This window comes from Nicotiana tabacum, chromosome 2 (assembly GCF_000715075.1).
Source record: "Nicotiana tabacum cultivar K326 chromosome 2, ASM71507v2, whole genome shotgun sequence".
In the NCBI taxonomy this organism is placed as follows: domain Eukaryota; kingdom Viridiplantae; phylum Streptophyta; class Magnoliopsida; order Solanales; family Solanaceae; genus Nicotiana; species Nicotiana tabacum.
In genome coordinates this window covers 123,872,104-123,898,554 of record NC_134081.1, presented here as the reverse complement: position 1 = coordinate 123,898,554, position 26,451 = coordinate 123,872,104, and the positions used below count along the sequence as shown (strand labels likewise).

The 26,451-nt window shown below is 37.3% G+C and overlaps 2 protein-coding genes and 1 pseudogene across 7 annotated transcripts; 2 read left to right on the top strand and 1 right to left on the bottom strand.

Moving 5' to 3' along the window:
• The first annotated feature begins 651 nt into the window (after positions 1 to 651).
• Positions 652 to 2,892, top strand: LOC142167937 (uncharacterized; annotated as a pseudogene).
• A 591-nt stretch (positions 2,893 to 3,483) lies between these two features.
• Positions 3,484 to 16,644, top strand: LOC107789128 (uncharacterized). 6 transcript variants are annotated; one of them, XM_016610896.2, is made up of 11 exons: positions 3,484 to 4,430; positions 5,315 to 5,591; positions 5,778 to 5,963; positions 7,697 to 7,849; positions 7,937 to 8,380; positions 8,531 to 10,864; positions 11,511 to 11,704; positions 11,799 to 11,954; positions 14,017 to 14,251; positions 15,223 to 15,533; positions 15,926 to 16,644. In XM_016610896.2, the coding sequence occupies exons 1-11, from the start codon at positions 3,661 to 3,663 to the stop codon at positions 16,230 to 16,232; spliced, it is 5,367 nt and encodes a 1,788-aa protein (XP_016466382.1). In that variant the 5' UTR covers positions 3,484 to 3,660; the 3' UTR covers positions 16,233 to 16,644. The 6 variants fall into 6 exon arrangements, 3 of the variants coding, with proteins under 3 accessions (XP_016466382.1, XP_016466383.1, XP_016466385.1); XM_016610897.2 differs by having other exon boundaries at positions 3,491 to 4,430; positions 5,294 to 5,591; XR_001648787.2 differs by having other exon boundaries at positions 3,495 to 4,430; positions 11,819 to 11,954.
• A 797-nt stretch (positions 16,645 to 17,441) lies between these two features.
• LOC107789130 (sucrose synthase) lies at positions 17,442 to 21,662 on the bottom strand. Its single transcript, XM_016610900.2, has 11 exons — positions 21,502 to 21,662; positions 20,810 to 21,091; positions 20,540 to 20,723; positions 20,129 to 20,464; positions 19,928 to 20,026; positions 19,653 to 19,826; positions 19,274 to 19,557; positions 18,672 to 18,896; positions 18,027 to 18,590; positions 17,789 to 17,933; positions 17,442 to 17,694 (listed from the first exon to the last, which is right to left on the bottom strand). The coding sequence occupies exons 1-11, from the start codon at positions 21,585 to 21,587 to the stop codon at positions 17,662 to 17,664; spliced, it is 2,412 nt and encodes an 803-aa protein (XP_016466386.1). The 5' UTR covers positions 21,588 to 21,662; the 3' UTR covers positions 17,442 to 17,661.
• Positions 21,663 to 26,451: the final 4,789 nt, after the last annotated feature.

The following is a 26,451-nucleotide window of genomic DNA, read 5'->3' as shown; positions in this document are numbered from 1 at the left end:
ACTCCATTTTTCAACGGTTCATTAATCACACTCCATTCTTCATTCTTCATTCTTCAATAGCCAAAGATCAAAGCTTTATTTTGGATCTTCAGACTTCAGAGTTCAGTGTATTGATTCAAAAAATAGTGGAGTGTTTTGTTTGTTCTATTTTCATGATTCAAGTCTTACAAGTTACAACAAGCATACTCGAACAGAAAATTTAATTTCATATCAAGCTATCCGTTTTTGAACCAGGTTCTATTATTCTATCTTTTATTATTTTCTCATCTAAAATTTAATATTTTGCTATTTATTCTATCTTTTTATTATTTTCTCATTTAAAATTTAATATTTTGGTATTTAGTGCATTTTAAGATTATTTAATATTATTAGAAGATAAGTATGTCAAATACAAAGTGTGAATCTGGTTATGAAAAACTCAAGAAAAGAATAAGAATTCAAAATCTAATACAATCTCAAAAAGGTGCTCTTGACAAATTTTTATCGAATAATAAAAATCTTGAATCAGAAAAGTTGTGAGAGTGTTCTCTAGATGAGCAAGTTAGTAATTCTGTTGAGTTAGATAATTCGAAAATTAATAATATTCAAGTAGAAAAAGAATAAGTAAGTGACAAGTCGGAAATAGATCCTCAAAATAATACATTGATGCTTATGAATGAAATAAATAATTCAACTCCTATAAATATATATGATCCTAGTCAATGGACTAATATAGATACAAAGTTGAGAGATCTATTAGTAGAAAAGGGGCCAATTAGAATAATTGACACAAATTTTCCGAATGATACATTTTCAAGACATTTTTCTACTACACATTATATTCAAAAATTGGTGAATGGTGAAAGACATGATAGAAGATGGTTAGTTTATTCTAAAGACTTAGATAAAGTATTTTGTTTTTGTTGTAAGTTATTTAGTTTGAGTTCCGAAACTTGTAGTAGTAAACTAACTAGTGAAGGTAGTAATGATTGGAGAAATATTAGTACTAAGCTCAAAAATCATGAAACAACAAATGAACATATTATTAACATGGCTGCATGAATTGATTTAGAAATAAGACTGCAAAAAGATAAAACAATCGATAAAGATGTTCAAGAACAAATCAATAGAGATAGAGAGCATTGGAAAAATGTATTGTCAAGAATTATTGCCGTGATCAAAACTCTTGGAAAAAATAATTTAGCATTTAGAGGAAAAAATGAAAAGATATATCAAGAGAATAATGGAAATTTTTTAAGTATAATTGAAATGATTTCAGAATTTGACCCTGTCATGCAAGAACATATTCGACGAATTAAGCATGATGAAATTCATAGTCATTACCTTGGGCATAAAATACAAAATGAATTGATAAACTTATTGACAAGTGAAATTAAGAATAAAATTATAAAAAAAACTATAGAAGCAAAATATTTCTCTATCATACTTGATTGCACTCCAGATACAAGTCATCAAGAACAAATGTCTTTTATACTGCGGAGTGTGGATATTTCGGCAACTCCAATAAAAATTAATGAATTTTTTTTAGAATTTTTAAAAGTAGATGATACAAGCGGAAAAGGTCTTTTTGAAGTTATTATAGATGAAATAAAAAATATTGGACTTGATATTGATAATTTAAGAGGGCAAGGATATGATAATGGGTCAAATATGAAGGGAAAACATCAAGGAGTGCAAAAAAGACTTCTTGATGTAAATCCTAGATCATTTTATACACCATGTGGTTGTCATAATCTAAATTTGTTACTTTGTGATATGGCTAATTCTTGTACAAAAGCTATATCATTTTTTGGAGTGGTACAACGTATATATTCACTATTTTCATCTTCTACTAAGCGATGGAAAGTATTAAAGGATAGTGTACCTAGTCTAACTCTTAAATCATTGTCACAAACTCGTTGGGAAAGTCGTATTGAAAGTATTAAAGCAATAAGATTTCAAACTCCACAAATAAGAGATGCTTTATTGAAATTAGTAGAAATTAGTGATGATCCAAAAACTAAAAGTGAAGTTAATTCCTTAGTAACATATGAACTCGAAAATTTTGAATTTTTATTAGGTATGACTATTTGGTATGATATATTATTTGTTGTTAATTCAGTTAGTAAAAGTATGCAGTCAAAAGACATGCATATTGATGTTTCCATAGATCAATTAAAAGGTTTGATTTCTTTTTTTAACAAATATAGAGAAGAAGGATTTGTAACTGCTATGATTTCTGCCAAAGAAATTGCATTTGAAATGAATATCGAATCCGAATTTTGTAAGAAACGTGTGATATCTAGGAAGAAAAATTTTGATGAGAATGTTGATAATGAAATCTCAAAGTCTCTTGAAGAGTCCTTTAGAGTTGATTACTTTTTATACATTGCAGACAAGGCTATTGTTTCACTTCAAAATAGATTTGAACAATTTGAAGCATATGAAAATATTTTTGGTTTTCTATTTAGTGGTAAAAAACTAAGATCACTAAATGATGGAAATTTAAAAATACATTGCCTTAATCTTGATTTTTTCTTAAAGCATAATAATCAATCCGATATTGATGGTTTAGATTTATTTTTTGAGTTGAAAGTATTAAGGGAAATAGTACAAGTAGAAGATAATAGTTTAATTGATATACTCAATCAAATAAAGAGACTTGATTCTTTTTCAAATGCCTATATTGCTTGTAGAATAATGTTAACAATTCCAGTTACCGTTGCTTCAGCGGAAAGAAGTTTTTTAAAATTAAAATTGATAAAATCGTACCTAAGATCAACAATGTCTCAAGAGAGATTAAATGGGTTAGCTATATTGTCAATTGAGAAAGACTTATTAGGAGAAATTGATTATAAGAAAATTATTAGTAACTTTGCATCTAAAAAAACTAGAAAAATTGACTTCAAATAATAATAAAAAAATTAAAACATTAAGGCTCCTCATTAAAATTTGGCTTTAGGCCCCAAAATACGTCGAGCCGCCCCTAGATGCACATATTAGATCATAGAATTTTACTTCTTGTGGCAAGAACAAATTTATATTCACACAATTTTCTTAAAGTTCAAACGGCCTCAGTTCGAACTTCAGGCAATTTTCCTGAAGTTCGGACAAGTTTTCATGAATTTCAAGAAAATTTTGAACTGCAAGAGAATAGCATCGCGAAGTTCGAAAAAAGCATATGTCTACAGCATTTTTAAGTTATACGGTCAAATTTCTCAATAGCAATTTTATTTATTTTGATATTTTTGGGCTGTTATATAAAGTACTGTTATGAAAACATATATTATAAACATAACCTAAAGATCAGTTACTAAAAAAACTTGTTTCTATATAGATCAGCCCCAAAAAAAGGCACCCTGCTATTATCTTTACTAAAATATATGGTTTGAAAGTTGATAACTTAAGCAACGGCATGCTTTTCCGCCACGTAAGGGTCCTTTCGCGCGCTCTGTGGTGAAGCGGGTCCCACCGACTCCATTTTTAACCGTAACCGAACTCCCAAAATTTTGGCCCACGAGCCCTCATTTTCACTTTCCCATTCCGTTATTCTCCACCGTCCGATTTCTCCTTCTCTTTTCTGCTTCTCGAGCTTTCTACTTCCACCTTCAACACCAAGCTCATCATCCCCAAATTTCAATCCAGAAGATCCAATTTTTGTGTATATGCGACGAACATTCGATGAGCTTTTCCTGTAGTAGCAGTTATTTTCACTTTCCTTCAACGTTTCAGAGAAATCTCAGTGTTCGCAGTAGAAGAACAATACTTCATCGCCGATGGAAGCATCGGAAGTTGAAACGGAATCATCATCATACGGTTCTCGCAATTCGGAATTTAAATCCTATGCCATTAGAAAATCTATTTCAAAACATAGTTTCTCAATTTCCTTCTGTAAATTCACTCGATTTAATTGCTCCAGCCCTAGGTTTTATCTCTGGTTTTGCTCTTCACTTGTCTCAATCGCAAAAGTCAGTAAAACTTCTAGAAACTTCTGTTTCGGACCTCGGAGAATGGATCTTATTCACTAGTCCGACGCCGTTTAATCGGTTTGTAGTTCTACGTTGTCCGTCAATTTCGTTTCGGGATAGTGAACTTATGGAGGAGGTGAACGAGAGGCTTGTGACGGAAGACAGGCATTTTGTGAGGCTAAATAGTGGGAAAATTCAGGTGAGGGATGATTATGAGAGTACTTGTGATGATGAGAAGTTGGTGTATCAGAGAGTATGTTTGAGTACGGAGGATGGAGGAGTCGTGTCGCTTGATTGGCCAGCGAATTTGGATTTGGAAGAAGAATATGGATTGGATTCTGCTATTGTGATTGTACCGGGAACAACTGAGGGAAGTATGAATAAGAATATTAGAGCATTTGTTGTTGAGAGTTTAAGGAGAGGATGTTTCCCTCTTGTCATGAATCCTAGAGGTTGTGCTGGTTCGCCGTTGACTACTGCGCGGTGAGAAATTGCAATCTCGTTCAACTACTAGTAATCATGTGTTTGTACTTATATTGTTCCTCCTTTGGTTCTTTTAAATGCAGCTGATTTTGCATTACCATCCTGTTATGAACTGAATGCAGAACTATTTCCGTTTCTCTCATCCGAACTAACTAGGTGCTGTTACAGACAATTTATGTGTAACAATAGCTTGTTGTCAAAATAAGAAAGGAGTATTGTAGGTTTTACTTAGCACTCTTGATAGCCTTTTCCTACTTACCGTTGTGTGCAAAACTTATTAGTTTAGAACAGGGGTGGATGTAGTGTACACCTTCCATTTCAATTTGTATGAACCTATTTGACTGGGTGCAAAGTTCAAGAAAAAGAGAAACTTTTGAAACTTGTGGTCCAAAACAATACATAGATATTTATGTGGCTATAAATTGTCTCATTAAGGGTAAAATGAGAAGTTTAAGGTTACATTCTTTCCAAATTTAGAAAGGGGTTATTTTTTTAAAATTGACGAAAAAGGAAATAGTTTCATTCTTTTTTAAACGGAGGAAGTAGATGTTATGGGTTCTTCAGAACAACTTTGGCTCCGCCCCTGTATATCTGATTAAAAAATTCACTAGATAAGTACAAATAATACTTTTTGAACCCACCAAAAGACTGTGGATGAATCCCGAACTCAAACCCATAAAGTCCAAATCCTGTATCCGTATGTAGTTTAGAAAGGAGATAAGTCCTTCTCTTTTTTAAATTGATCGAACAAATCAGTGATTTAAATGCCAATCATGTGGTTTAGCTTCGGGATAGTTAAAAAATAGTTGCTTCTAGTTATGGCCATTCAGCATGTCTCTTGTAATAAGCTAATGGAAGAACAGATGACTACTTTATTTATGTAGGTTATTTACAGCTGCTGACAGCGATGATATCTCCACAGCCGTCCAATTTATCAACAAGAAAAGGCCGTGGTCAACAATAATGAGTGTGGGCTGGGGTTATGGAGCCAACATGTTGACAAAGTATCTGGCTGAAGTTGGAGAAAAAACACCTCTTACAGCTGCTACTTGCATAAACAATCCTTTTGACCTAGAGGAGGCAACAAGAGCCACGCCTTGTCACATTGCTGTGGACCAAAAGCTCACACGTGGCTTAGTAGATATATTGCAATCGAACAAGGTAGAGACTCTGCCTTTACATAAAGCTGTCACTGTAGGATTAACGAGTTTTCATTTGACGCATGTTTCATGGCCTTTCGATCATGTTCAGCTTGTTGTACGAGGCAGTGCTCTGAACGTTGTTGCCCTATGTTTAAGAGTTCCATAGAAGCTTGACAACTCTTTAACATTTATAAGATGCATGCAGGAACTCTTTCAAGGTCATGGAAAAGGCTTTGATGTTGAAAATGCTCTTTTCGCGACATCTGTTCGGGACTTTGAGAAAGCAATATCAATGGTATCTTATGGATTTAATTCTATCGAAGATTTCTATGCAAAATCCAGTACAAGGGATGTGGTTGGCAAAGTAAAGATTCCTCTTCTTTTTATCCAGGTAATGTTTTGAAAGGCCATTTTGCTTTTTAGAGGAATTGACCAAAAACCTATATTACCGCAGATTCTCCAAAATGCGGCGGCACCCGTGTCGATCCTCCAAAAATACACTACTTTTGGAGGATCTGGAAACATTTTCGGAGAGTCCGAGTAACATAGGACACTTCTGTCCATCCAATCTGATTTCTTTAAGTTTTATCTGAATACCCCTCCCCTTCCATACCAACGACCTTTTGCTTCTTAGTTGTTATCAAAGACCACCATGATGTTTGTTCTTACCAAGACCTGCTCCCTGCAGCACTGTCAACATTTTTGTCAACACACTTCGAATAGCTTCAGTGAACAGCTTGATAGTTCCAAATTCTGCTATGCTTAGTTATTCATCCCAACCCAATTTCTAGTCTTGAGCCTGTATTTTAAAGGGATTCTAAGAAAACTAATTGCTTTACTTTGGGGAGAAATACAAGGAGAGGAGCTGCAGAATCTTCATCTCAAGTTTCAGCTCAATTAGCTAAGGAGATGATATACCTGGATGACATTGAGGAGTTTTGAGTCTCCTGTGAGCAAACATTTGAACTTCCAAGATCAGAAGCTATTGATGTTCGAAGCACCTCTTTTTTTGGGTCAATGTTCAAAGCACCTCGTTTTCCCTTGATATTACAGATAAAACACTGGTTGAAACTTTGAAGGTCACAAGGAATAGTGTGAGTTGCAGAATGTGAAAGAACAATCAAGGTGTTTAAGGAAGAATAGCAAGGAAAAAATATTCTATGGGAAACAGTGTGACAGACATATAATAGTAAGATGAAGAGAAGTTTATTGGAAAAAAAAAGGAGAAAATGGACAATGCTTAAATAAGGCTGTGAAGCATGCATGCTTATTTTGACCCCCTGTATATGAAAGTAAAGGGAAGAATGTAATTGGAAATGGACAATGCTCTGAAAAGTTAAATTTTCTTGGAGGCTACAATCTTTTGCTAAGTTGCTCGGACTCTTCACTTTCAGTGCCGCACCCGTGTCGACACGACGTGGGTGTGGGTATGGGTGTGGGATCCGTGTCGGATCTGGTCAACCGATTTTGGGTACTTTGACCAAAATCAACGGAGAAATTTGGGACAGATACAATGATTTTTGAAAGCAAATCAAAAGTTAGGGTGATATGGAAGAAAATGGAATACCTTGTATATTTCTATGTCAGTATTTTTCCTTTTATCTCCTTCTAAAATTCTACTCTTGTTCAATATTTTCTCCTTCTCGGAATACCTTGTAAGTTTTCCACATAATGTCTCATAATTTAAACATAATTTTATAACTCTATTTTTAAATAATTGAATTATTTTTAGCCGAATTACCGCACCCGTATCCGTACCTGGATCCGTACCCTCGAATCTTTAAATTTAGATCATGAAGGATGTGACCTCTAGATCCGCACCCGTATCGGACACCCACACCCGAGTCCGAGCAACCTAGATCTTTTGTGGTCCTTCCATGATAATTTTAAACCGTCGTGGTCTGATGTCCATAAAATGCAAAAGACGGTGTTGCTTCACTCTTTCAAGAGAGCACCTGCAGGCTTGAAATTGGTTAACAGCTGCAATCAGAAATAGTATAGTTAAATATCTGTATCCAGAACTAATTTTCAAGTTTCAACATGTTTTATTCTATGTGCATTGTCCTGAAAATTGATTATAAATTGGGACAAATCGTGAACTTCTTGGTTTCATTGATTTTTCAGAGCGATGAAGGGTCAGTTCCCTTGTTCTCTGTTCCACGCAGTTCGATAGCAGAAAATCCATATACAAGCCTACTGTTGTGCTCTTATTTTCCACATGATGAAACGACAAATGGCAGATCAACGCTAACTTGGTGCCAGCATCTTACTATTGAGGTGAGGATCGTGACTGTTATCTGTCATGGTTTCATTTTTTCTCCTCCATACTCCCTATTTATTTTGGTTCCCAAAATTCGTCTGCAGTGGCTCACAGCTGCAGAGCTCGGACTTTTGAAGGGTCGTCATCCTCTTCTGAAAGATGTTGATGTTACCATTAATCCATCCAAGGGTCTTACTCTTGTGCGTGAACCATCTTATCCAAGTTTTAGATCAAACAAGCTCTTGGATCTTCCTAACTCAGATGCTTTAGATGGTTACTCCTTAGATCCTTCACTGCAAATATTTGAAGGAGGAGATACCGCTGCGAGATTTGGAAGAGATTCAGGAAAAGAACTTCGGAGCACAGAGAAGCTACAAGAGACCTTTAGCACCTTACAAAATGGTAGTGCTGCTGATGCAGAATCAGGAGGAGAGGAGGCTGGAAGTCCTGTCGATGGTGAAAGAGGCATGTTACAGGCTGCAGAACTAGTTATGAATATGCTTGATGTGACAATGCCTGATACACTAACAGAAGAACAGAAGAAGAAGGTACTTCTTATCTGTTACCTTATGACTTTTGGTAATTTGTTGAAAACAGTTTGCTTTTTTCTTTTGGAGGTAAACTGAGCCAACTCTACTCATTGGATAGGCTATATAACTGCTATATGTTCTAGACTTTACCTGTTTAAACTGTGGCAGGTCCTGACGGCTGTCGGTCAAGGGGAGACAATAATGAAAGCTTTGCAAGATGCCGTACCTGATGATGTTCGTGGAAAGCTCACAACTGCTGTATCTGGAATTTTGCACAATCACGGTTCAAATCTCAAAATTGATGGACTACTAAATCTTGGACATATTCCAAACTTGACATCTAGAGTAAAGTCAAAGATAGAAAAGGATGGAGGATTTTCAAGTATAGAAGGTGGAAGTGAAACTCCTCACTTATCAGATGGGAAGAAGAGGGCTGGTGATTTTTCAGAAGAATTTAATAATGACGGCTCTAGCACAGAAAAGCATTCTCAAGACCTAGTTTCAGAACCTGAGTTGTTGGAGAACGCGCAAAAATCTGTAGATACAAGTCAGTCTCAAGAAATGAGTAGCCATGGTAGTGAAGTTCCTGCTTTAGATAAGAAGGATAGAAACGATGTGGAGAGTAATCAAAGTGCAAATCTTTCTGAAGAAAACACTGCCCTAACTTCTGATTACAGGGAAAATGAGTCAAAAGCTGGAGCTAAACTTGAGAGTTCAAGTGCGCCTGAAGTGGATGGTGGCACTGAGAAAGTGATTGCCGAGCAATCCAAAGTACAGCATGATGGTGGGAAACGTCAGGCGGACTTGAAAGAAGAGATCTCTACCCAACAAAAGGAAGAAAAAAATGATGATATTTCTAGTGATCCGAATAAGGAAACATCTGCCACCCAGACAGAGGATAACATATCATTTGCGGCATCCCCTTCAGAGACCAACGTACTGGAAAACGAAGTTTCTGATACTGTCAAAAGAGAAGAAAGAAGTATGCAGACTGAATCAAATCAAATTATTCCTAATGCACCAAGTTTTGATGTTTCTCAAGCATTGGATACCCTGACTGGAATTGATGATTCAACTCAGGTAGCAGTTAATAGTGTATTTCATGTACTTGAAGATATGATCACTCAGTTGGAAGGGGAAAGAAACAAGGAAAGTGAAATCAATAATGGAGATGATAAAGATGGACTTAAGAAAAGTGAAATCAAGAATGGGGACGGAGAAAATGGACTTAAGGACAGAGACAAGGTTCTTGATCAAAATACTAGCTCCATCTCAAACAATCACCCTACAGTTGATAACCAAGAATTAGATGATGTTGAGAAGAGCAAAGTATGCTCACCTTCCCAAGAAAAATACAGAACAGATGCCACTGTATTTGGTGAAGTTCAAAGTGATACCGTCAATTTTCAGGAAATTAGTGGAGAAAGCCACGCAGAAAGTGATCAGAGGAGAAAAAAAATTGTCAATGGAGATCCTGCAGTGGATTCACTTAGGTCTTTGGATTACATTCAAAAAACTGTTCCTGTCTACATGTCTATCAATTCCTATGGAGATCCACTTTACAAAGAATATCTTCGAAACTATTTAAGTTCAAAGACTGTGATAACCAAACCACTAGATTTAGACACCACAACAGCTTTGTTTCTCGACTACTTCCCAGAAGAAGGACAATGGAAACTTTTGGAGCAGACTGGAAGTAACAGTGATTTAGCTGATGAAGTTGCAGGAGATGACAGAATTCATGTGGAGATGCAGCATGATTCGCTTCGGGAAACAACTAATATGGATAATGTTATTGAGCCATCTTATGTGATATTTGACAATGAAATCCAGGATCCTGATGAAGAATGTGTGACGTTAAACAACTCTAATGAGAATGTTGAAGTTGATAATGACACCGCAAATGGATCTGCTTTATTTTTCAGAAATATTATAGTGGATGCTATAAAGGTCGAAGTTGGAAGAAAAGTAAGTGCTGCGGACATGAAGGAAATGCAGCCCAAACTCTTCAGTGAACTGGAACATGTTGCAAATGCTATCTCTCAGGCTGTAGGGCATGGAGAGGAGCTTGTTTCATTTATCAAGAGTAAGAACCGTACTTCAGAGAAAGTGGGTACGCTTCAGGCAGAGCATATTGTGCATGCTATTTCATCAGCAGTTCAGGGAACTAGTTACTTGAGAAGGGTATTACCTGTTGGAGTTATTGTAGGCTGCAGCCTGGCTGCTTTGAGAAAGTTTTTTGATGTAGATGCAGTAGACAGTAGCGGCCAAAGCAAAGAGTTGGTCCTTGATGAAATAAGTGAACTAGGGAAAGTAAATTCTATTCAAACAGACAACAAGCAGATTGATGAAAAGCATCCTGATAAACAAGTCTATGGATTGCAAAGTCCACTTTGCCAAGTTGAGGGAGCAGCTGATTCAGAAAATTCAGACAGAAAATATATTATGGTTGGAGCTGTTACGGCAGCCCTCGGAGCATCGGCATTCCTTGTCCATCAACAGGTAAAAGTCAAAAGGTTGGCTGATAGTAGTACTTAGAGCGGGTTGCAACAACTGGACAACCTTGCTTATTATTCAATATAATAAGCTATCACCTTCTTTGCATTATCCATCTAGGCTAGTTCTTGGCATGTATGAATCTCATGCATTTTGGGAAATCTAAAAACTACTTTTCCACCATTTTGCTGTAGAGATTGACCAGAACTTACAATTGAATATCTTGCTTTGACAAGGAAGACAATGCATTTCTTCACGATTCACCTTATTTACCCCGGAAAAGGATTGGGAGGGCATTAACCATAGCCTCTATATGGTGGAGTGTGAACTCGTGAACTAGGGACATATCCATCTACTTCTTCATCGTTGTTAATGGCCTAAAGAGACCACAATTTACCTTCTTCTTGAGCAGAATGCAATGGATATTTTGGGCAAGAATTCAGTGGAATCCTAAATTGAACTGGCTTGTTTCTTGTTCATACACTTAATTTTTTTATTTTTTTTTGGGTGGGGTGGGGGGGTGGGGGGGATTATTAGTTCACACTTTACAGATAAAGAAATGTTATGAATTTATACTGCCCAATTCTTAATTTATCTGTGTCAATTTTTTCTATATGAACTCTTCTAATATTTCGCACGAATGTGCTTAAAGGATGCTGAAACATTTGCGAATTCTCCCAAGCCTTTCGAGGATGAGAAAAATCAAAGCAAGGAAGTGGGCAAGCTTGATGAGGAATCAAATGATAAATCTCACAATAACATAGTCACAAGCCTTGCTGAAAAAGCCATGTCTGTAGCTGGTCCTGTGGTGCCTATGAAAAAAGATGGTGCAGTGGATCAAGAAAGGTCTTATAATCTTTACAGCATGCCCTTTTTTTTTTTTTTTTTTAACTTCAAGTTATTATTGAAACCAGTTGAAATCCTCTTTTTATTTTAATAGGTTGGTGGCAATGTTGGCAGAATTGGGACAGAAGGGTGGCATTCTGAAATTGGTCGCAAAAGTTGCATTGCTTTGGGGTGGTGTACGAGGTGCTATTAATCTAACTGACAAGCTCATCTCGTTTCTGCGCATTGCTGAACGTCCTTTGGCCCAGAGGTAAGGTATTGCGTCATTTTACTATGATATGAAGTATTGCGTCATTTATCTATGTTCTAGGTGCTGGATGAAAGAATTAACTACAAATGTTGACAAAGTATTTGTTTTGAAGCCAAACCCATCTCCCAATGCTCGATGTGCTCTGTAGTATGTGTTAATTTTGTGAATAAAGGAAACAATTTTTGTAAAAGGAAATAATTTGAATCTTTTACGGAAAACTAGCTAAAGGTAAGTTTCAGGATAAGGCGACATCTTTTCTAAGAAAGGCAAGATATTGTTAGATAGTTATGTGTAAATAATCCAAGGTCCTATATGTAGTAGGAGTAGAATATGTATTATATATATGGCTCATTGTATCATTGTTAATAAAATAGATTTTTCTCCCGTGCATTCTCACATGGTATCAGAGCTTCAGTGAGAAAATTATCGTTGTGTGTCATTCCAGCGACATCCGGGAAGAAAGATCTCGCCGTGCAATTTTCCGGCAACTTCCTCTTGTTCCCGGGGTTCATCACTGGTACAGTGGTACTGTGCATATACCAGTACCACCATCAGATCTGAAACCCTTGTGCGACCAAACCCCAGACATTCCAGTCCCATTGGAATAGAAAAGTCAGTCACCGTGCATCTTTCCGGTTGACGACTCAAGATTGATTTGCGTTATCCCCTCATTAGCGTGAACAATGCACTTTTTCCTGCGTGAACAGTGATTCCCAGAAAAGTTTGAGTTAGCTAAAGGAGTGGGGAATTGTTGCTCAGGGGAGTCTAGTGGCCTTGTATGTCAAATGATCAACTTACAGATATTTTCACCAAGTCTTTCACTAGTCCTCATATTAGTTACATATGTAACAAGCTCGGTACATATGATTTGTATGCACCGGCTTGAGGGGGAGTGTTAGATAGTTATGTATAAATAATCCAAGTCCCATATATAATAGGAGTAAAATATATCCTAATCCCATATGTAGTAGGAGTAGAATATGTCCTAATCCCATATGTAGTAGAAGTAGAATATGTATTATATATATGGCTCATTGTATCATTGTTAATAAGAGATTTTTCTCCCATGCATTCTCACAGACATCATCATACATCCGCTGTTTATTTCTTCTTCTTACTCTTCTACATGATTAGATACTAAGATTGCTGTGTTAAACTGATCATAGGCCAAATTTAGACCGTTTCCAGTAGTTATTGGCATTGGTGGGTGAATTTAACCCGCATGGAATAGATACCTCCATTTTGCATTAGTGAACGGATTACTTTAGTGATTACCCTTTCATGGCTTCTGCCATACTTTTACCTCTTTCTTTAGTCTGGATGGAAACATGAATGAAGAAACTTCTAGTCCCTGACATTCACCTTCAGATTTGATTTTAAATTTATCAAACGGCCTTCTTCATCAATTTAGTTCTTGTTCTTCATAGTTGCTCTTTTTGTCTTAGGAATCTCCAGGGGTATTGGGCCAGGTAGTTAAGTAGTTTACCTTCTGGACTTCCGTTTGTTGACCATATATGTTCATTTGGCATCCCTAGTGAGCAGCAGCTCTTTGACGATCTTTTTCATTCTTTTTGGTGGGTTTTTGGGGGAGGGGTGGTTTCTATAAAATTATTCTACTAATTTATGCATCAGAAACCACTACTCTTAAAATGTAAAATAAACCAGCACAATGCACTTATTGCATTTTAAAAAAGCTGCGATGCAGCTGTTTCTTTACAGATCTTCAATATCACCATTGGGATGGTGCGGCTAATCTTGAGATGCCGTTTACCTCAGAACCTCTTTCAAGCATGCTTTTTCTATTAGGCAAGCTTCATATCCCTTGTTAGACATGCCCCTATAATTTAAGAAATTACAGGGTCGCAGTTTCTTTTCAAGAGTGTGAGGTCACTGACATGTTACTTTCGTGAGTAGAGTCAATGGTGCCTTCAATCATCTGTTCAGCAGATTTTAGCTATGTGTCAACAAGTTTTAAGACTGAGCTCTCTGTTATTTGTCACTCAGCTTGACATTCTTTCATCACCTTATATTGATGTTGCTTTGACTCTGGAACTTGCACCAGGATTCTTGCTTTTGCAGGTATGGTGCTTGTTTTATGGTCACCGGTGGTCGTTCCGTTGCTGCTCACACTTGTGCAAAGGTGGACAACACAGAAGCCATCCAGGACTGCTGAGCTCGTTTGCATTGTTGGCCTCTACATGTCTATTTTCTTACTAGTTACTTTATGGGGCAAAAGGATTCGTGGCTATGAGAATCCGCTTGAGCAGTATGGGCTAGATATGACATCAATGCAGAAGGTAAACGTTTTTTATTTTTTTGTCAAAGTCAACTAGTGCTTTAAAGTTGATAAAGGGACAACTTCTTGAGGAAGCACCTTGCTGGAAGATCAGTAGCCGGTTCTGTCTTTACTTCAACAATGTCTGATATTGGCAATACAGTAACACAGTAAAGGACCTGCGCTATACCCATTTAGTCTATATGGCGTTTTCTTCAGCATGTTAACCGGCCTTTCATTTCCTCAACTAAATGGGTTGGGTCAATATGGGCTAAACAATGTGTCATAGTCCAACCGGCCCGACTATAACTAAGTTTTTAATTTTTTTGTTTGTATTTATAATTTGTGTAATTGGAGTACTAAACAAAAGGAATATAACCTTTTTCCTTTTATTATGACCATATAAAAAAAAACTTAAAATATTTTGATAAGTTTTCTGATGGGTCAATTTGGGCTGCATATTAAGCCCAAATCAGCCCAAATTTTAGATGGGCTATTGTGCCCAAACTTGACATTCCATGAAAATGTGCCCAGTTCCCCTTCATGGGCTAATTTTGCCACCCCTTCATGGATGCAAGATCCAATTCCCTCTCTTTTTGTTGGAATGCAATGAAGCATATCACTCTAGGAAAGAATCTGGACCAGATATTTGATGTAATGTACACTTCCATGGTTTTCATCATATTCAGCAAAGAAACCATATCTTTAGCAATAATGTTTCCATCAAGACAATTCTTTTTCTTTCTCTTTCCCTTTTGTGTCCATGGTAACAGGCTAACAGGGATTGGATGAGGGAGAGTTTCACGTTGTCCCTCATTTTCTGCTTTTCGCCTTAATTGTGAGACCATAATATGGGCTATAATGACATTCTTCAAGTATCAATTTATGATTTTAGCCTTGAATGTTAGTATTTCTCTACGTTACAAATTTGAAGCTTTGAAGGAAAATCCATTTTAACTTGCATTACTCAGATGCTGCCTGCCTTTCTTGCAGGGCCAGAATTATCTGAAAGGTTTATTTGGAGGAATTGTTCTTGTTTTACTAATACATTCTGTGAACTCCTTAATTGGCTGTGCCCATTTCTGTTTGCCTGTGGCTCCTCCAACCTCGTCAGCAGCTTTAACCTGGTTAAAGGTGTATGGTCGGATGTTTGTTTTATTTGTTCAAGGACTTGCAACTGCAACAGGCATTGCCACTGTTGAGGAACTTCTTTTCAGGTCATGGTTGCTTGATGAAATTGCTGTTGACCTGGGATATTATCGTGGAATCATAGTTTCTGGACTTGCGTTTGCTTTGTTTCAAAGGTGCGCCCTCATTCCTTTTTTTTTTTTTTTAATAAGGTAAAGGTGCGCCCTCATTCTTGATCTGCTTATTCACTCGGGCTTTGATCTACGTATCCTGAGTTTTTAGGTTACTTGCCCTTCGAGCTGCCAATTTCTGTCTTTCGAAACTTATGAATAATTGAATGGTTGAATTAGGGTTTCCTGAGAATATTTTCCCTGTATTTGCTTAATTCTGTTTAGTGCTCTCTTGTCTTTATACATGTGCCTCCTGTCTATCTTGCCTCTTCGGATGTACCCGCTCTTCCCACCCCAAAAACTTTTATTCTGTTGGATTGATTGCTTTTTCTTAATACTATATGCAAATGAAATTCCAGCAAGGTGAGTTTGTTTCATACTCTAAAATTGCTTTTCAGGTCACCATGGGCAGTGCCTGGTTTGTGGCTATTGTCACTGACTCTTGCTGGTGTTCGGCAAAGAAGCCAAGGAAGCCTCTTCCTTCCAATTGGGCTGCGTTCAGGGATACTGGCTTCTAGTTATATCTTACACACTGGGGGTTTCTTGACTTATCAACCAAAGTTCCCTCCATGGTTCACGGGTTCTTATCCAGCTCAACCATTTAGTGGAGTAGTTGGTTTTGCCTTTGCTTTGTCACTGGCAATACTTCTGTACCCCGGGGAGCCTCTTCGTAGGAAGAATACAGCCAGAAAAATCAAGGAATAAACATGTATGTAACTATCTATTATTGGCAAGATTGGTTAAAACGTGTAGCCAATACAACCTGCATCGTTAAGCAAGCTGGAAATGTTGGTTGCTTTTGCCACTTCTTCGGCACATAGTCAGGCTTGCTTATACTGGAACACGCGGCTGAGATTGTTGTGCTTGAAGCAATGACTGTAGCAGTGGACATTACCAGGAAGCGTCTCCTTAAGTAAACTTATGTTGTTATGATTGTACAAATGAGGCAAATTTTGTAGCAAAGTAAAAAGTGTAAATGGGAATTTCAAGAAACATCTTTTCCCACCTTATACCACCTGTACATGTAAGTTGTTCTTTTCGACTGCAAAGAAAGATATAGAGATCATTTACCACTGAAGTTCTGCAATCAGGAAGAAAAAGTTATTCCATCTCTAAAGTCTTTTTCCTTTCCTGCCAATTTTAAATTTTAGATTCATTCTTTTTATCGAGTATAATGATGTGAATCAAACTTCTTGTATGAAGTACACAGCATCAAGTGTTTCCACTTTACCCTGTCTATCAGAATTTAATTATGGCCCTACACCTATTATATGTAAATCATTGTCCGGCACTGATTTTTCACATGCTACTCATGTAAGAACAGGATTAGTTAATAGAACAGAAATGTGTGCGAAGCCACAAATGAGAATATATTAGGATATCCTCATTATTTCCAAATTTATGTTTGTTTTTATATTAATTTGGTCCACTGTCTTAACTTCAATTTGTAATAGAGAATTTGAGGTTGAATAATTTGTTTGAAGTGTATTTCAAGTGGAAAATACTGCAAAAACTTCAACTATTTTTCCTAGTCTAATCATTGTCCGAACACAAATTCGACTTTCAAGTTCCAAATACTCTTTTTCAACTTCATATACTCGTCTTTTTCATCTTGAAAATATAGTTTTTCTTAGAGAAAGGCATGTCTTTTCAACAAGCTGTAGATACTAGATACATATTAGAGGTAGAGAGGCGACTACTTCTTGCTACTAGAAGCAAGGAAATATTATTGATATAATCTTTAATTACAGTTCGTTTTAGAGATTTATATCATTGTAGTTTGTGGTGTTGTGATTCGTCTAAGATATAGAGTTTCTCTAATTCATGGTATTATTGATGCTTTTGGCCAAAACTATAATTACTGGCTTTTTGAGATTAAAAAAAAAAGGAAGGCAGGAAGCAATAATGCATGAATTAAGTAGAAATTTAGACTTTCATTAATCAAAAAAGCACAAGTTGCAACATTGTTCCCCAAAAGTTCAAACAAAACATGAAAGATAAAACCCTCCATTGAAAGGGCATTTAGGACAAGGAATTGCATTCAGAATGCAAAAGATTTAAAAAAAAATTCAAAAACAACAATCTCTCCTTCATTATGTGTTCCATCTTCTTGTTGATGCTTTTGCCTCTTCAACTATTCATCAATAGCCAATGGAACTTTCTCAGCCTGAAATGCACAAGTCAACAAATATAGTACAAATTAGCAGAAGATTGCCAAACTTTACAAACAAGCTCAAACAAAATACAGAAGTGACACTTACTGATTTCTTAAACCCAAATTCATAAAACATTTCAAGATAGCGCTTCTTCGCACTAGCAACTTTGTCATTCTTGGTTGCATATTTCCAGAATCCATAAATCCCAGATAATGTGATCACTTTCTGTGAATAAATTTGCCATGTATACCTAGCAAAAGAAAATAAAAAAAGGGTTAGTTTTAGTTTGTTCATAAGTTAAATCTTGGTTGTACACTTGTGCTAATCAAATGCAAAAGCTTACTTTTCAAGAATACGCTGCAGACCACCCTTGGAAATAGTATCCCAATAACTTGGATCTTCTTTAGATTTTTCGAAGAAATTAACCAACATATCAGCAGCCTTGTCACCTTGATTAGGATCAATATGGAAACCAGATTTTCCATTCACTATAATCTCAAATGGTCCACCATTACAAGTAGCAAAAGTTGGCAAACCACAAGTCATAGACTCAACAACTGTCAAACCAAATGCCTCATAAAATGCTGGTTGAACGAAAGCACCCCTCGTGTCTGCAATGTATCGATAAAGTTCTCCGTTCCTCACACGATTCATTTGGGAAGAAATCCACCTGAATTGGCCATTCAGGTTGTATGTTTCGATAAGATCATACATCTTCTTCATCTCTGCTTGCTCTTCTAAATCTTTGGATTCTTTCCTTCTGTCTCCGCCTACAACCACAAGGTTAACGAGCTCCCTTAGCCTTGCATTCTTTGCATACCATTCCACGAGCCCTGTTAGATTCTTCACGCGATCTAGCCTTGCCATGGTAAAGAGAATTGGCTTGTTCTGGTCCTTCAACACACATCTGTTTACGTTGATAAGAACCAATCAATCAATCTGTTGAAAAAAAAGGTGTAGAAAAATGAATGAAATAAAGAAGACTAACAAGTGGTCCTTATTCTCAACAGGACTGTAGAGGAGTTCTTCAATTTCCGGGTGGAAGTTGGTTAGTCTTTTCTCCTTCTCAGTGTAAGGGAAGTAGATTGACATATCAGCCCCAGGGGAGACAATGTTGAACTTTGGATCAAACGAATTGATTCCATGGACTACTCGATACAATCCAGGCATGGTAAAAGCAGTATGACTCTCATACTGTCCTACAGTGTTCTTGCTGCAAAAATAAAAACATTCGAATATCAATTGGAAGTCGTATAAACAAACAACAACGACTACTTCTACACCTCAGTCCCAAATAAGTTGGGGTCGGTGAACGGAAATAGCATAAACAAACAACAACAACAACAACAACAACAATCTACGGCTCAGTCCCAAAGAAGTTGGGGTCTGAGAATGGAAATAGTATAAACAAACAAACAATAATAACAACAATTATGTCTCAGTCCCAAATAAGTTGGGGTCGGCGAATGGAAATAGTATAAACAAACAACAACTATGGTTCAATCCCAAACAAGTTGGAGTTGACAAATGGAAATAGTATAAACTAGGGTAAAAATATGAAATACTATGATGGTGTGCATTTGCTTTTACCTTCCAGCAATTTCTTGGAAAGTGCTGGTGATAATGAAATCAGTGTGATTCATGGCAAAAAGATCAGCAGTGAACTGACTTGAGAAATGATACTTGTCATCAAACTTCTTCCAATTAAGGTCAGAGTTTGGATACTTAGTTTTTTCCAAGGCATGAGCAATAGTACACTGAGTAGCCCCAAATTTCTTAGCAAGCAATGAGGCAGCAAGATTTCCCTCACTGTAGTTTCCAATTATCAAGTCTGGTTTAGCTTGCAATTCTTTGACAAGTTCTTCTGCAACATCCTGATGATTAATTTAAAAATGAGTCTTTAGTTAGCAAGACATTTTCAAATGCAGAAGAACATTCCAATGATTTTTATTTGTTTTTATGTTCCAACCTCAGTGAAAGTTTCCATGTATGGCCAGACTTCGAATCGTGAGATCCATTTGCGCAACATTCCTTTCTCAGTTCTAAATGGAACACGAATTATATGAGAATGTTCTGCCCCATATACTTTCTCCATCCACTCGCCACAAGTGGTTCCTACAGCATCAGGCAGCAGCCTAGTTACCTGATATAAAACAACAAAAAGATCAATCCAAAAAAGTTAGAAAGCCAGAAAATCAATTTCATTTAGAGGTAAACCAAACCAGGAAAATTAAGGGCACTTACAACAAGGATGCGAGGGATGATATCGTCGAGTCCTTGAAGCTTCATACGATGAAGCATCTCACGCTCCATAGCTGGAACTTGATCAAGAATGTAAACAACCTATTCAACATTTCACAACCAAAAAAAGAATGTTGGTTCAAATGGTATAAAGAACATGATCAAGAATGCAAAATTTCTTGATATGTTATATCGGACACAAACCTGGCCACCAGTGTCAGGATAGCCCAAGACATTATCTTGAGCAAAATAACCATGTGGGGTGAGAATCACAACATTGAAAACCAATGGGATTCTACCAAGGAAATTTTCCAAGGAAGACGCGTTAGGAGCCTCAAGGAGATGCAAAAGATGACTAATGGTGTCTTGCACGCGTTCAGCGGTGTTTCCCCACCCTCTTTCCAAGCCAATCTCTTCAAACTTGGATTCAAATTTGGAGTATGGAGTTTCTGGATTCAGTGTGTGCAAATATTCCTCTGCTTTTTTCAGAACAAGTTGGAAACTCTCCAGGCTTTGAATGCTTTCTTTCACCATCAATGACTGTTTTCAAATTGACATATTTAGAAATACACACATAATCATACAACTTGTTTAAAGAAACACTTTTTTTACTACCTTTCCTTTGTAGTTATGGTTTCTGAGAAAGTCAAGGAGGCACTTGGCAATCTCCTTATCAAGAAACATTTTCGAAGCAATGTGGCGATTAAGAAACTCCAAACCATTGCCAATAGAGTCAGAAAGTGTTTTTGGTGTTGTAACAGTTGTAAATGGCTCAAAATCCAACTCCAAGATGTTTCCACTGGTAACATAATTGATACACAAAACATTAAGAATCAAACAAAAAACTTCAATTTCACAAAGCGAAATCGCAGACTATTACTTTACCTTTCATCAACAGTATTCTCTTTCAATTGAAGGTACTCAGGAATGCTCAATTCAGCCACTTTCTTTGTCTTAAGATTCAGTGACAAGTACTCCCATACACCGGGCCTCGGACGTACAGCTAGTGCTAGTTTTGGTGGTACAATCACAGCTTCTTGGCTGCAACTGAGAACTTCCACAAGTGCACTAGGTACAACATTTACTCCATTTGTTTTACTAGTAACAGAAACCAAATGGTTCAAGAGATCAACTGGTTTCATTACCCCTTTCCCTTCAGTTTCAATCCTGTTCCAAAACCAAAACAATTACAAAACAATGGTACTAATGTATTTAGCACATGAGCTATAGTATTTTCGACATGGGTCATAGATATATATGTGAAAAATCAGTAAAATTCTAACAAGTATTAGATTACAACAACAACAACAACAAACTCAGTAAATTACACAAGTGGAGTCTGGGGAGGGTAGTGTGTACGCATAACTTATTCCTACTTTGAGAGTAGAGAGGTTGTTTCCGATAGAAACTCAGCTCAAGGAAGGATGAACAGAAACTAGTAGCAACAGGCAGTAACAACAGCAAGATAATAAGGAAACAAGCGATAACAAATATTAGATTCTAAACTTATAATTTCAAAAATGTAACAAAATCTTGGATCCGCTTCTAGGTCTTAATATCATTATGCAGTAATGTACCTTGACTTGAGAGCCAAAATTTCATCTGGATGAGCCAAAATGGATTCCTCCAAACTTTCCTTAATGCTAAGACCACTGCCTGCCATTTTTTCTTCCTATGAAACAGAACTTTGATTCTATTCAAGAAAATAGAAAGAACGGATTAAATGAATGGATGAGAAAAATGAAACTCATCTGGCCAAATTTATACTACTATCTTAACCATAGATGGACCAAATGAAAAGGAAAAAAGAAGATACTATTTCAATGATGAGATCTCAAGTTGCACAAAACATATTTCTAAGCAAGCTAGCTATAGCAATTGATTGGTGGAGCACCAAAAAGATGTAACACAACCACCAAACTTTAGTTGAAAGATTAATGATGACATTACACATAATTAACCTACATTAACTTTACATTAAAACAGCAAGAATAAAGAAGAAAAGAAGCATATACTGAAAAAATTTAAACTAATTTTTTTTCATAATATTAGGTTGAGACGGGTTTAAGTGGAACAATATGGACAGTGACGTACGATACACATGCTAACTTGCTTGAGACTGTGGCGTAATGGTTATTATGGTTATACTTTAGAAACTATTAAATTGCATGAAAAAGGTTATAAAGATGGTGAAAGTTGACCTTTATCCCAACAACATGAACTAAAGGAATGCTGAAAACTGAGAAAACAATAATGTGATGAAGGAGCAGCCCGCTGCACTAAGCTTCTGCTATGCGCGGGGTCCGGGGAAGGGCCGGATCATAAGGTATATTGTACGCAGCCTTACTCTGCATTTCTGCAAGAGGTTATTTCCACGACACATGGCTGCAACTTTACCAGCTACACCAAGGCTTCCCTTAATAATGTGATGAAGAAAAAGAAAAAGAAAGCAACCGAAAAAAGGACATACTTCTTTAATTTGTTTGAGGAATTATTAGATAATGGCAGTGGTGGGGATGGGTGGAATTTATAGAGAATAAACCGTTAGTTCTAAAATATTATAAATGGTAAGTGTAATAAATATATTAATAGACTATAAACCAAAAGGGAATTATCCTTTTTCTTTTTCAAGATATTATTTTCCATATGAACTAATTCTTATCCACCAAGAAAGTATCTTGTAACCATTTATGGTTTGCTAAATCTTCTATTTTTAGAGTTGATATTGTTCACTTTTTATTATGCAGGTAAAAGGCGGTGGCCCTTTTACTTTTTGTGTTTTTTTACCACTATTATACCATAGCCAAGCGCAAAATGGAAAATTGAAAAAAGAATAATAAGGGCCAAAGACAAGAGGACGTATATACTTTCGAAAATGCATGTAAGCATGCACGACATATACTCCTAACATATACTCCTAACTAGCAGTATGTACTAAGTAATCTTGCCACGGGAGCAAAGGGGAGAAAATAAAGAAGGAAAGAGAATTTTTATTTTTGTTAAATCAACGTATAGTATACGGTCAAATCCGAATTTGCCCTACGTGTAAGTTGGTCGAGATTGGAACATGATAAACCGAGAGTCGTCATTGTAACATCGGAATAAGAAGCAAAGTCAGATTATCGAGCTCAAGATTCAGGGATCCATCAATATCGAGTTCGAGTCAATATTGAACTCGAATCAATATCGAGTTGTGATATGAAGTAGTGTTATCGAGCTCAAGAGCCAGAGACAGATCAGTACCGAGCCCAGTTAGTATCAAGCTTGAATCAATATCGAGCTCGAGATCCAGAGATCGACCAATACCAGGACCGACCAAGATCGAGCTTAGAGACAAAGAGCCGTTGCAACCGCACTTAGGGAGAGAATCTCGACGGAAATTAAGGAAAAGCTAATTAATTAATCTATCATGGGATCTCCACTATGTATTTTTTTATTATATCCAAAGTAGAATTTTTTCACTATATTAAGAATACGGATCATTTCTGTAAAAGGATGGAACATCTAGTGGAGCAAACATTGATACACTCATATTTCAAAGATTATTACACTGATATATAGCAGGGATTATCCTTTTTGAGCTTTGACATTGATTCATCTTGCTTGTTTATAAATCATTCTCTACTCAATTTGGTTTGTATTTCATTCCTTTTTTACAGTCAATATTCGATATATATTTCTACTTACTTTTTTGATTTGTACCGAGTTACACCACGTATCGTTAGAACTACGTATAAATTTAACTCTATCCATTTTTCGGGTAAACAGTTTGGTGCCCACCGTGGGGCTAAAGATAATAGTGGTTATTTGGTGCGAATCTTTGTGAAACACACTATTTTACACTTTCTCTTGGAAGTATCTTTGATTTCAGGCTGAAAACAACGAATTCACAATTAATGGCCTTACCTATCGACAACGAAGCTAGCCTTCAAGATGAGAACAACAACTTAACGCCCGGGGATGAAAGGCCATTTGTCGATCCCGTTAGAATTCGGGTCGAAGAGCCAATAGATGTTAATTCACATGTGGCTATCGAGGCAAACCAACGTTCCGACCCTGAAAATAACATTCATGGTGGAACTCGATCTGCAGCTCGAAATACCCAAAATGCTGAGAAAAACGGAATCCGCTTGCGTATGATTTTCGAAATATTGCAAGCTCAACAAGTAGTAATAGCCCAGTTGCAGAGCCAAACCCAGGCACCAACCAGGCTCGAGCCCGGTCCACCCCAAGAAGTCACCCATAAAATGGGGCCAACTGTAGTGAGGTCAAATGAGCAAAAATCGGGGACTAATCCCGAAATTGTTAAGATGTTCGAGGAACTGACAAAACGAATAGAGTCACGAGAAAGGAGGATTGAAGAAAATGACAAAAAAGTGAAAACGTATAACTCCAGGGTTGATCAAATCCTGGGGGCACCACCGATATTGAAAGGCTTGGATTCCAAAAAATTCGTACGAAAGCCTTTCCCCCCGAGCGCAGCTCCGAAATCGATCGCCAAGAAGTTCTGCATGCCCGAAATTCCTAAATATAATGGAACGATGACCCCAACAAACACGTTACCTCTTACACATGTGCCATTAAAGGGAATGATCTAGAGGACGACGAGATCGAATCTATATTATTGAAAATATTCAGTGAAACCCCGTCAAAGGGAGCAATGATATGGTATCATAATTTACCGTCTAACTCTATCGACTCTTTTGCTATGCTTGCAGATTCTTTCGTAAAAGCACACGCTGGAGCCATAAAGGTCAAAACCAGGAAGTCGGACCTTTTCAAGGTAAGACAAAAAGATAACGAGATGTTAAGAGAATTCATATCTCGTTTCCAAATGGAACTAATGGACCTACCACCAGTCACAGACGATTGGATTGTTCAAGATTTCACTCAAAGTCTGAACGAATGAAGCTCGATAGCTTCACGACAGTTGAAATAGAACCTGATCGAGTACCCAGCTATTACCTGGGCCGATGTTCACAATCGGTATCAATCGAAGACGACTAGTTGAGTTCTGGGTCCGTTATTAAAAGGGACATCAACGGAAAACAAAGGCCGATCAAGGACCGATATCGGCCGTATAGTGGAGATTATAGGGGTAACGAACCAAGATGTAACCTCGTACAAAGCAATAAAAGAAGTGATCGAGGCTAGGGATCTCGGGTGTTACCCACGTAGTTTTCCCGAGCCCTGGCACAAAACATGAACGCGTGTATAATAACTTATAAGGAGAAATTTCTTCTTTACCGATATTTTAGATCCCAGAAATATTCCTATATTTCGTGATATATTATGCAAACAACCCTAAGGGCTACCTTAATTCAAGTTCGAGTAAACACTCACACGACTACAAAGCCCAAGGGCTACCTTATTTTGAGTTCGAGCAAGTCCTCACTCGACCACTAAGCCTAAGGGCTATTCTTATTTCGAGTTCGAGCAAATCCTCACTCGACTATAAATCCTAAGGGCTACACTAATCGAGTTCGAGCAACCACTCTCACTCGGGGACTATCTATCGAGCCTAAGGTCTACCTTAATTCGAGTACGAGCAAACACTCACTCGACTACAAAACCCAAGGGCTACCTTATTTCGAGTTCGAGCAAGTCCTCACTCGACCACTAAGCCTAAGGGCTACTCTTATTTCGAGTTCGAGTAAATCCTCACTCAACTATAAAGCCTAAGGGCTACACTAATCGAGTTCGAGCAACCATTCTCACTCGGGGACTATCTATCGAGCCTAAGGGCTACCTTAATTCGAGTTCGAGAAAACACTCACTCGACTACAAAGCCCAAGGACTACCTTATTTCGAGTTCGAGCAAGTCCTCACTCGACCACTAAGCCTAACGGCTATTCTTATTTCGAGTTCGAGCAAATCCTCACTCGACTATAAAGCCTAAGGGCTATTCTTATTTCGAGTTCGAGAAGATCCTCACTCGACTATAAAGCCTAAGGGATACCCTAACTCGAGTTCGAGCAACCATTCTCACTCGGGGACTATCTATCGAGCCTAAAGGCTGCCATTAATTCGAGTTCGAGCAAACACTCACTCGACTACAAAGCCCAAGGGCTACCTTATTTCGAGTTCGAGCAAGTCCTCACTCCACCACTAAGCCTAAGGGCTATTCTTATTTTGAGTTTGAGCAAATCCTCACTCGACTACAAAGCCTAAGGGCTACCCTAACTCGAGTTCGAGCAACCATTCTCACTCAGGGACTATCTATCGAGCCCAAGGGCTGCCATTAATTCCAGTTCGAGCAAACACTCAATCGACTGAAAAGCCTAAGGGCTACCTTAATTCGAGTTCGAGCAAACACTCACTCAGCTATTTTTATTTCGAGTTCGAGCAAATCCTCGCTCGACTATAAAGCCTAAGGGCTACCCTAACTTGAGTTTGAGCAATCATTCTCACTCGGGGACTATCTATCGAACCCAAGGGCTGACATTAATTCGAATTCGAGAAAATACTCACTCGACTATAATGCGCAAGGGCTACCTCATTTCGAGTTTGAGCAAACACTCACTCGA